This window comes from Micropterus dolomieu, linkage group LG03 (assembly GCF_021292245.1).
Source record: "Micropterus dolomieu isolate WLL.071019.BEF.003 ecotype Adirondacks linkage group LG03, ASM2129224v1, whole genome shotgun sequence".
Lineage (NCBI taxonomy): Eukaryota > Metazoa > Chordata > Actinopteri > Centrarchiformes > Centrarchidae > Micropterus > Micropterus dolomieu.
The window spans coordinates 18,388,791-18,399,413 of NC_060152.1; the positions used below are offsets into that span (position 1 = coordinate 18,388,791).

General features: G+C 38.5%; 1 protein-coding gene across 4 annotated transcripts; it reads right to left on the reverse strand.

Annotated features, from left to right (window-relative positions):
• Positions 1–235: 235 nt before the first annotated feature.
• rxrbb (retinoid x receptor, beta b) lies at positions 236–8,445 on the reverse strand. Of its 4 annotated transcripts, none has more exons than XM_046045571.1 (12): positions 8,288–8,445; positions 6,871–7,064; positions 6,337–6,490; positions 5,918–6,097; positions 5,452–5,505; positions 3,912–4,072; positions 3,647–3,776; positions 2,682–2,808; positions 2,511–2,552; positions 2,308–2,399; positions 2,123–2,228; positions 236–1,977 (listed from the first exon to the last, which is right to left on the reverse strand). In XM_046045571.1, the coding sequence occupies exons 2-12, from the start codon at positions 7,009–7,011 to the stop codon at positions 1,830–1,832; spliced, it is 1,335 nt and encodes a 444-aa protein (XP_045901527.1). In that variant the 5' UTR covers positions 7,012–7,064; positions 8,288–8,445; the 3' UTR covers positions 236–1,829. The 4 variants fall into 4 exon arrangements, with proteins under 4 accessions (XP_045901527.1, XP_045901529.1, XP_045901528.1 ...); XM_046045573.1 differs by having other exon boundaries at positions 8,297–8,411; XM_046045572.1 differs by lacking the exon at positions 8,288–8,445 and adding an exon at positions 8,058–8,199.
• Between the last annotated feature and the right edge of the window lie 2,178 nt (positions 8,446–10,623).

Sequence of the window (10,623 nt, forward strand, 5' to 3'; positions counted from 1 at the left end):
ATAACATCGCTGTGGACTTGGTCACAAGTGCTATAAAACTAAGGCTTCTATTACGTCTATGCCCACAGCAAAATTATGTAACAACTATAATAAAAAGGCTCATTAAAACAGCTGTTGACAAATCTTTTTTTTTTAATCATCTTTCAATTGCATTGTTCCCTAAAATCTTGAGTTTCCTCCAGGGGAAAATACCTGTTAAATCCAACATTTTTGGGGAAGAAAAAGCAAACATAAAAAAACTTAAGCCTCTTTATTTTCAGTCCACACAACCAATGCTTCAAGTCACTTTATGTTCAAGAGTATATCGAGGTTGATGACAAGCTTACAGCTCATGTGGTGTTTTATACATGGCCATCATACAGACCTCATTTGGTCTTGTTTTAAAATTCCTATACGTCCACAGGTGTTATGGATGAAAATGTGATTATGGTTTGCTTTTAATAAATTGCGGAGACATTACGATGAACAAGACAGCTACCTAAAAAAAAAAATAAAAACAAAAAAAAAACAAAAAAAAAAAAAGGAGGGGGGGGGGGAAGGAAAATACAACTGAGCATCAAAAAGCACGAAAAAAATACAAAATAAAATCAGCTGAAACAGTCTCAGCAAATCCAGTGCAACCCAAGACATGTTCTGCTTTACACTAGCTAAAAACTAAAAACAAGGGCACATATTAAGAATTATATAATTTGTATCTCCTGATCATAATTCAAATTTGTCAATATACATTTTCCCTGAACAATTATTTTTGCACAGTACCTTACAATTGTATAGATAAATTACAAAATGGAGTATTCCCTTTCTACCAGACATGATTTACTTTGTAAAACCCCTGAATGACTGACAGGCAGAAAGCTCTTATGCAGTTTACATTTTATATTGCTACATTACTAACAAGGGGACTTTCAGTTTTGCATGTTTTCTTAGGTTTGTGGTTTGGTGTGCATCTGCACCAATAATGTCAAATTATCTCAGAAATAGCACCAAAAGACAAACGCCTGACCATTTGCCAGGCCAGGCCAGGCCAGGCATGTATTTAAAGTTTTAGAAATAGCATTTAGAAATAGTACATAGCAAGTATGCAGTGCAGTTTAATTGTTAACCACCAAGTGATTAAATTTATGAAATGGCAAAGAAGTAAACAACACTAACTGTATATTACCAGACACATAAAGCTGATCCTCAACACAGACAAGTCAGACCTGACAGTTTCAACCAGTGACTCGTCTTCTATCCCAGGCTCACTGTTAGGATTTAAACTTTTGCAACGGATACAAGTAAACTCAGAGCTGCTTTTGGACACAGTACCCGGTGACTGTTTGGTACAATTATATATTTTTAGATCTGTCTTGAATTAGAAATTATAAAAAGACGAATACGTCCTTAATGCATACTCATGATTCACGTTGCCTTCCATTAAAAAAAGAAAAACAAGGAGGTTTTAGGGATCACAGTTCAGTTGGACAAACAACTGAAGCTTAACTTTTGAGGTGTCAAAAAAGCTTATATAAAAATGTATTCCCAAATTATAGCTCCTGTGGAGGGAAATATGTAAATGTTTACATTTTTAAAAATACCTTCTTTTTTTTTCCTTTTTTTAAAACCATAGTTACTCATGAATTTATTTCAACATATAGCACCAGCTTGTAGATCATGCCAAGCCTTGGGTTTGGTCTAAAGAGCAAATCTGCACTGCACTAAAATAGTGCAACCCAGACAGCAGTGAGACAAATTGACAAATCTTCAAAGAATTTAAAGTGCCACGCCAGTCCCACTCAAGCTTCCCAGACTTCAGATATCTAAACCTAGCCACAGTACGCATTTCCTATCTAAGACAACTGATGGGGAGCTTCAAGCATTTCCATGAGGAAAGTGTCAATAGGCGTGTCACCGATTAACTTGAAGAAGAAGAGATGCTCCAAGCACTTCAAGCCAATGGATCGCAGTGCTGGCAGTCGAAGAAGGAGCTTAGCAAACCTGCGTGGTGCAAAAAGGACATGGTTTAGTTTGACAAGATAAATTGCGCGCCAATGACGTTTAACTTTGACAATTTAAAATGTAAAATGAACGCAGTAGAAAAAAAAACAAGACTATCGAGCTTATCATAGCGGAGGACATTTACCTTCCCTGCTGCTCTGGGTATTTCTGTTTGCAGTAAGCTTCCAATGATGCATAGACCTTTTCTCTAAGGAGCTCCACCTCACTGGTGTTGGAGAGCCCTTTAGCATCTGCAAGAATATACAGAAATTATTAGCGGCAAGACCCTTAATACGTCCTACAACAACATTTTTAATCATTCTTATTTACCTGGGTTGAAGAGGACAATGGCTCGGAGGCAGCCCAGCTCTGTTTTGTCCATTTGCATATCTCTCATTTTATTGACAAGCTCCGTAAGGACCCTAAATAACCACACAGGATTTTTGAAAAAAATTCAAAGACCATAATGAGAAGATTACACTGATTTCATTAACTGAGACACTCATTTTAATATTACAAATAAATCAAATTACCGGTCAAATATGGCGCCGACCTCTGCACTCTGCACACTCTCCCTGTGTTAGATGAAAGCAGTTATTGTTCAGACACTACACATGTGTAAAAAATTAGAAAAAAAGGAATTGAAACTAGTTGCAATTTATACAGGAGAATGTTTGCAATTGTTTTTGTCTCCACAGATGTACCTGTCAAAAATGGCTCCAACTCCTGCGCTGTGTGCACTGTCTCGCTGCAGCTCAGAGGCCAGGAGAACGCCATCCTTCACAGCAATGGAGCGATGGGAGAACGAGGCGATGAGGAGCTCATTCCACCCTGACAAATGAAACACAATTTAACACTGGTAAGTTGTGATATCAGAGAAAAACTTTACAATAGTTCTAATGTTGGCTGTCCTTTTTGGGACAACACATAACAGGGACCTAACAACAGTGACAACAACATGTCTTCACATCACGCGACTCGGCCCATGTGAATACAAACTGGTTGTAGATCATCTGATGTATGAGGCCACTGTTACCTCAGTACCTATTCTCACATTCTTCTGTACCCATCCCACTACAGCTGCATGCGTTTTTGTGCGGTTGTAAAACCTTGTCAAATAATTCCAAATATCTATTAATGTGCTTTAATTTACAATATATTCTTTCTCTTTAACTGAATCTTTCAATGCACAAACAACAATATTCAAGCTATCTACAATATTATCATGGTTTGGGGTTTTCACAGATGTTATCAATCCAGTTGCTTTGTAGTTACTTTCTCTTTCAGATCTGATGTAAAGGGCAGCAGACGGTAAACTTGCTGTTTTTTTTGGGCTCTGCTAGCAAATCTGTTTTTACCTGGGATATAAATGTGTCCTTGTGTTTTAACGTTTATCACTTTGTGGTTATTGATTCAAATATGCAAATAAAATTAATTAAAACAGTTCCACACAGCACTGTGATAGCTAGCAGTGTCATTGTGTAAGACAGCTTTACACTGAAACAGTAAGTGTCCTTGGCCTTATTACTGTTTCAGAGCTGTTACACTGCAACATTTATTATCTGCCTCTGATAAACTTGCTAAGACATAAAGTGGATCTGTTCTCCGTGTTGATTTTTAAGGTGCAGTGCCATCCAGGTTATTCATGGCTGCAGGTGCTCGATCATACCTGCACGCAGGAGGATGACCTGGTCATCAAGGGGCAGTTCGGAGAAATGGGGGATTCTCTTTGCCCACTCCACCAAGGCAAAAAGCTGTTTGTCTGCAGTCTGGCAGATGTTGGTAACTGCATCATGGGGCTGAAACCACAAATGCATCACGTTTACTTACAATACAAAGCTTCCTGCAATTTACAGCATGCCTGTACTTAACCTACAACTACTTTAGGTAGGTTTATTCTTATAACTATTAATTGCAATGTTGTAACCACTCACAGAGTTGCCTGCAGAACCGCCATCAGAGTGAAGTTCGGTCTTCTGCTCCACAGCAGTCTCTGCCTCTAAAATCTTCTCCACAGGCATCTCCTCATTCACTCCGACACTGAACTCCAGCTCTCCTTCGCGCTCTCTGTTCCTCTGGCGCTCCTCCTGGACCGCTGCATCAGACAAAACATAAGGAGACAGTGGTGGGGTGGGGGATGGGGTGGAGAAAAGGAATGAGATGATGGCAATTACCGAAGAATGAGAAGACTCTGGGGAAAAGAACAATGTAAACTGTTGAATTTATGGGTTAAAAGAGTGATATTATGCAAAATGTTTAGCCTCTTTGTAGGGTTTTTGCTGCATTGAGGCAGCCCTGTTCAAATTCTATACTGTCTTGTAAATGTAATCATGTCGGTTATTATAACTGAAATGTAGAGCTGGCAATCCCTACAGTACGTTCCTCAACATTTTATTTTGGTTCAGGTGCTGAGGGAACAGATATGTTTCAGAGAAAAGTTTCTCAGTGCATCTCTGTACATATCAATTTTTGATTTCCACACTTTTTCTACTGTTTAGTACATTCACAACAATTAATATGCATCATGACACAAGCCAGATGGCTTTACTTCCATTATGAACACAAGTACAGTGACTGGCAGGTTGAAGTTAACATGCATGAGCTTGTTATTAACATGCATTTGAGTTAGCTTACATGCATAAGCTTAATGTTTTACGATTGACAATGATTAAAGACAGAATCACAATGCATCTAAAAATCTATTGTTTTTCCCCCCACCAACGCTACTGAAATGGCAGAATTCCTCCAGAGTGCCATAAGCACCATAAGGAAAACAGACTAACATGTGTTTGTTAAAAGTTGACAGCACTAAAGCAGCGAGTTTATGTTGTCTACAGCAACCCAAAAAGGAGACAGTTCTCAGTGAGGTGGAAGAAAAGAAACTGTTGTCTAATCCAAACACATATCAGCACATGTACTGACTTCCTTCAATCAAATTAAAGGAAAAAATGTCAGAATCTCTGACACTGTAACATATAATCTACCCTTCTCAATGGCAGATTAGACGCTGCAGCCACAACAAACTGACGTGGAAAGGTGATTTAGCTGGTGGCAAAGCAGGGCAGACAGACTTTATGTGCCTAAATCTGCAGCCAAAATTGGAGCAGCTGAGACCTAGTAAAGAGACAACACGTCTCATAATACATGTACCGTGCACTACGCATTAAAGATCCTTAAAACTGACCTTGTCTTAACCACAATGTTATTCATTATATTCTTTGCTGCTTCAACTCTTATCCAGTCCATCCTAATTTAACTGCTACACACATTCAGCAAACAACTACAATTGTCTGACTGCTTATCTTATTAGTAGTAGTCTATCATCACAAAGCACTACACCACAGCGATCCTCGCTCTCAGTCATTTCTGGGTAGGTTTGCACACATAAATCCAACAATTTTGCATGTCTAACACAAAAGGCTAATTCTCTAAGTAACATAAAAATGCAGTATCTTTAAGATTTCAATGACATACTCATCCATCCCTCATCTTTTCCATCTTCTTTTATCCACTTTACATGTTTGATCACTATTGAAAGATGGAGAAAGGGCAGAATAGGAGAAAATGAAGAGAAGAGATGGAGAGGGGTTAGTTATATAAACCAGCCCCAATACACCCGTCTCTACGTTTTAGCTTATCTGATCTGGCATCCACCCTAACCTACGCCAGAAATACTCTACTAATCCAATATTACTTAATCAATTTAATTGGGCTTCCTTTGGTATAATTATTTACTTTAAGAAATCGAATTGACTGCCAATGTTTAAATCATACTAAAAATATAGAATTAACGGTATATTGCAGGAAACTCCAATGTACGTCACCTTTGCATTATTGCATGTTAGACAACTCGCAACAAAACGTGTTCCTAAATCTTCATTAGCCAAACAGGCTCTCAAAATGAACTTAAACCAATAAAACAACCCTGTTCCTTGCATACCTTCCCTCTTCATGCCCATGGCCAGGCACTTCTGGTAGCGGCAGTACTGGCAGCGATTGCGCTGGCGTTTGTCAACCAGGCACTCTTTGTTATCCCTGCAGGTATAGCTCAGGTCTTTGCGCACAGTTCGTTTGAAGAAACCTTTGCAGCCCTCACAGCTGTACACTCCATAGTGCTTGCCTATAAATTACACAAATAAAACACAGCGTAGTTAAGACGCTGGTGGAAAGCACAAACACAATATCACAGTGAAAGCAACACATTTTGTATTTTTATTAGCAACAGTGACTGAGATCCATATTTTTCAAATGTTGATGAAACACTGAAAAAAGAAATGCCAGTATGTGATCATTCACATTAACATTGCCATGCGCTGATGTTTCACTTCCGCTAATCCTGCCCTTAGTGCACTCACTCACCAGAAGAGCGGTCCCCACAGATAACGCACATGCGTTTCTGAGACAACATTAGTCCAGGGCTGTGAGCTGGCATGGGCCTGAGGCCAAACGGGGGCTTGATATCTTCTGAGCTGCTTATTGAGTGCATCCCTGATATGGGTGCTGAAGAAGAGATCTGGATACAAAGTGCAACCACAAAAAAAACCCCAACATAATTAAAACACTGTAATGTCTTTGGTTAATTATGTGCAATGTTCAATGATGACCCTGCTTTTTGTTTGCTTGACTAATAAGTCACCTTATTCAATACCTGATACAAATGACTTCTGGTAAGCATCTGGTAACTAGCATTATCCAAATGTGCCTCCTCCTTTGACAGTTCACTTCACATACTGTACACAACTGCATTGTAGTGTACCTAAAAACTAACATGTGTAACCTCTTCCCCATATAAACTAACACTGGTACCCTACAACTTCAAAAGAATAAACTCTTAAATACAAAAATGAGCTACACCATAATATCAATTCACAGACAGTAATTGCTGCCAGTTACCTGACTGTTGCTGATGGGTCCAAATCCCAGAGAGGGGGAGACCACGGGGGAGTTGAGTGAGGGACTGATAACTGAGAAAGGAGAACCCAAGATGTTGGTGGGGCTGTTGGAGGCTGAACTGTTGGGCTGCTGTGAGGACATGGCTAGTAAGCTACCCAGTGGAGAGGATGATGTCCTGTCTTAAGGCTATCAATCTGAGGGTGATACAAAAGGATATTATTAGCGCTGCAGTTTTTTTTGTTCGATCATGCTTGAAACAAACACTTGTCTTTGCATTAGCTGGCAGAAAACGTATGTAGAGATGATCCCAACTTAAAACAAAGTAGTTGATCAACAGGGCTGTTGTCAACTACTTCGATATTCAATTACTCATTTATGTAATTTTACAAGCAAATCTGCCAATCACTCTCTGGCTCTGACATATGATTTTATCAACTTGGACTTTGAGAAATTGTGATGGAAGTGTTTTCTGACATATTATGGTCCTAAAACCCTATTTGCAGGAGACAACATCGGTTAACTAATGGTTAACGTTAGCCAGGCTACAGTCTATTAAAATAAAACCCAAAAAATGAACCTGACACGTATACTGTCATACAGGAAGAGCGATTTGATGGACGAATATGATCGGAAGAGTTAACATCACTTAAATTTAAGCCTAAAATCCAAGTTATTTTACCTGATCCGCCTTAATCAAATTAACGTTAACGTTAGTCAAATAAAAAGGAAAACACACAGAAACCAAACACATTGTTGCGCGTTAATCTTTGTTCAAACGGAATAAAACATAACGTACAGTAACATTTGCTTACATTAGTTAGTGTAACCTAATGTTAATGTTACCTGGCCCCTGTTGGCATCACAAGAACGTTAACGTTACACGTTTGCTAAATGTTGCTAGCCTTAAGTTACGCAGTAACGTTGACGTGGAGGGCAGCACTGATTAATGGAAAATTGCACATAGAAGTGTCAGTGGCCACGCGTATGTTCTTAACTAAATATTAGTAACACGTATTACTGATCGTAACACACAAATAAAGCCCTACGTTTGCTTTTAACGTTAGCTAGTTAGCTCCATAAACGCTCGGGAAGACCCTAGCTATAGCTAACATTAGCTTTGGCTGCGTGTAAGGATAACGTTACGTCTGAATGATATTGCATTTTGTAAAACTACAATTTAAGCATACCCTGTTAGTCATTAAGAATTATGGAGCTTGGTAACCCGACGTCCACCGAACGACTTCAATAAATCCACACAAGTAGAGCAATGTTTTCTAGCTAGCTGCGATTAGCTTCTTTGCTGCAATTACGGCTAACTTAGCTAATATGGCTAACGCTAGCTTGATGCACGGGATAGTCTGAAGAAGCGGTTGTTGACAAAATAGTTCACCGTCGTTTTAAGGTTGGAGTTACTTACCAGACACACCTTCGACGCATTGTTGAAAACCACTTCGCTGTACTTGTAACCACACAAGAGGCAGGCGCCAGGCCAACACTCAGATCCCGTTTACTTCAACTTGACGCTGTTGTTGTTTACAGGCCATGATGGCTCAGTGCCAGTATCCCCTGAGCCAAAATGTCTCATATGGGACCACCCATAACAGCACAGTCATATGACACTCATGCAGTATTATGTTCAGTTTATGATTTATTATTTTATCGGGCTGATTTTGGTTCATTGTTTCATAATTCTGCCAAGATTTGAACAATTGCGTGGAACTTATGATACATTTACTGGTTTGTTATAACCTCCCCATTTTTACGAGTAAATTACCTTCCAAAACAAATCTATTCATACACACACTGTTCATTGCATAAAACATTGTCACAAGGATTTAATATCTGGTGCATTCAAGGAGAAAAAATGGAAAATGAAACAGCTAATTTGCACTTAGACAAGATTGCTGCCAAGACAAATGGGGGAACATTACTATTTTGGTTATGATGAGGAATTGGTTGTCTGAAATTCAAGTATAGTAAATTGCATTAAATTCTAATGCAGTGTAGACCTAATCTGAGCAAACTCTTGTACAGCCTTACCTACAAGAAGTGTTGGTATGCCTCTACTTTTGAGAAGAGGGGCATATACAGTATTGCACCTGTCTTTATTCAGTGATGTTGTACATTACCATTTTAACTATCTAAAACATTTAATCCAGTGTTTTCCAGGGGGAAGAATGAGTTGCACCTTTATGACAGCTGCTAATACACAGGATCCAACAGACAATATCACAATACTGTTTTTCTTTTTAGACTGATTTTTTTTTTGTTTAAGTGGATTCATTTAATATTTGAATGATTTTTAAAATAATTTAATAATTCCCCTTTTTCCCATACACATCAATGGGTGGGTTGGGGCTTAATATAGTCATCTTGGACGTTTAGGAGGAGCCAGAGATTGACCACCTAATATGTTTAATGGTTAAAGCTCTCCCAGCGGAGATATTTTTTAATTATAAAATACTACCCCAATCCCTTGTCAGCATTTTCCTTTATTATAGGACAGGACAAAGTTGGCGTGGGAATGTGGTTTACATTGTTCACAGTTTGCACACAACATGCTCACAATTCTTGACCAACGACATCACTGATGAACAAGATGTAAAAAAGCCCCATTTGAACTGGAATTTTTTTCTCTAGGCGAGATGGGGTGATCTTAATATTATCTGCCTTGATCAGTGATTTTAATCCTGCCTGCAGTATTTAATATAATTAACTGGAATTTTTCTGAATCAACCTGTTGACATTGTGAAATGCTGACAGAATCTTAGAGTCGAGTTGCGTCAAGTCGAGCTGGTACCGCGCAGTGGAAAAGGGGCTATAGATCACTCATATGTCAGAAGATTCCAAGTTGTCCACTGTTAAGTGACTATATTATATGGCAGGTGAAGGTGTTTTCATATCATGTCTTCTCAACTGTACCATACAGTATATGCAAGAGAGAGAGAAACCTAACATAATGCTGTGTCTGTAGCTGTTCATTAAGAGGTGTCTCTTATCAAGCCAAGTAGGTCTTACTGACTTAACGTTTTTGGAATTCTGTATTGAACTGATTCATTGTGGTGTAAATGACTCAAACTTTGTGTCTGCTCTTTATCTCAGGTTTGAACTGTACAAGCTGTTTACTGCTGTTTTTTTCTCATATCATATTTATAAATGTATAATATAAAAAGCTTAAATGTAGCTGGCTATTTGTGACGACACTAAGCTTTTGAATAGTGAAGAAAAACAACATCTTTAAATAAAATAATAGCATGAAAATTATTCACAGATATAAGAATGTTTTTCTTCTTACAGTTGGTATTTAAACTGCTCTAATATGCTAATACTAATGTCATTTCACAGGGTTTTGCTCCTTCAGACTGATCTTTAGATTTTCTTCTTATTAGTCTTTAGGCCTACAAATAAGCAAATACCTATTGCAGAGAGGTGTACACTGATTTAGCTACAGTTCACAACTTAAAAGATATCGACAATTTGACCACTTCAGTTCCAACAACCTCTGCCACAGCCTGGCTAGGACTGGAGATTGGAGATGTGTGGATGTGGCACTGGTCGTGGCCTGATCAAAAACTGGATTTTTTTTAACTAGAAGGCAGGAGTACCACAAAATAACAATCAAGATGCAAGTGGTATTAAAGTGACTATGAAAACTAATAGTTTTATTTGTCATGTTAAGTGAAAATGCAACATTTCAGTCAAAGTTGTTTTTAGATGACATGTTTAAATGAAGAACATCACTGTTTTTGCAGG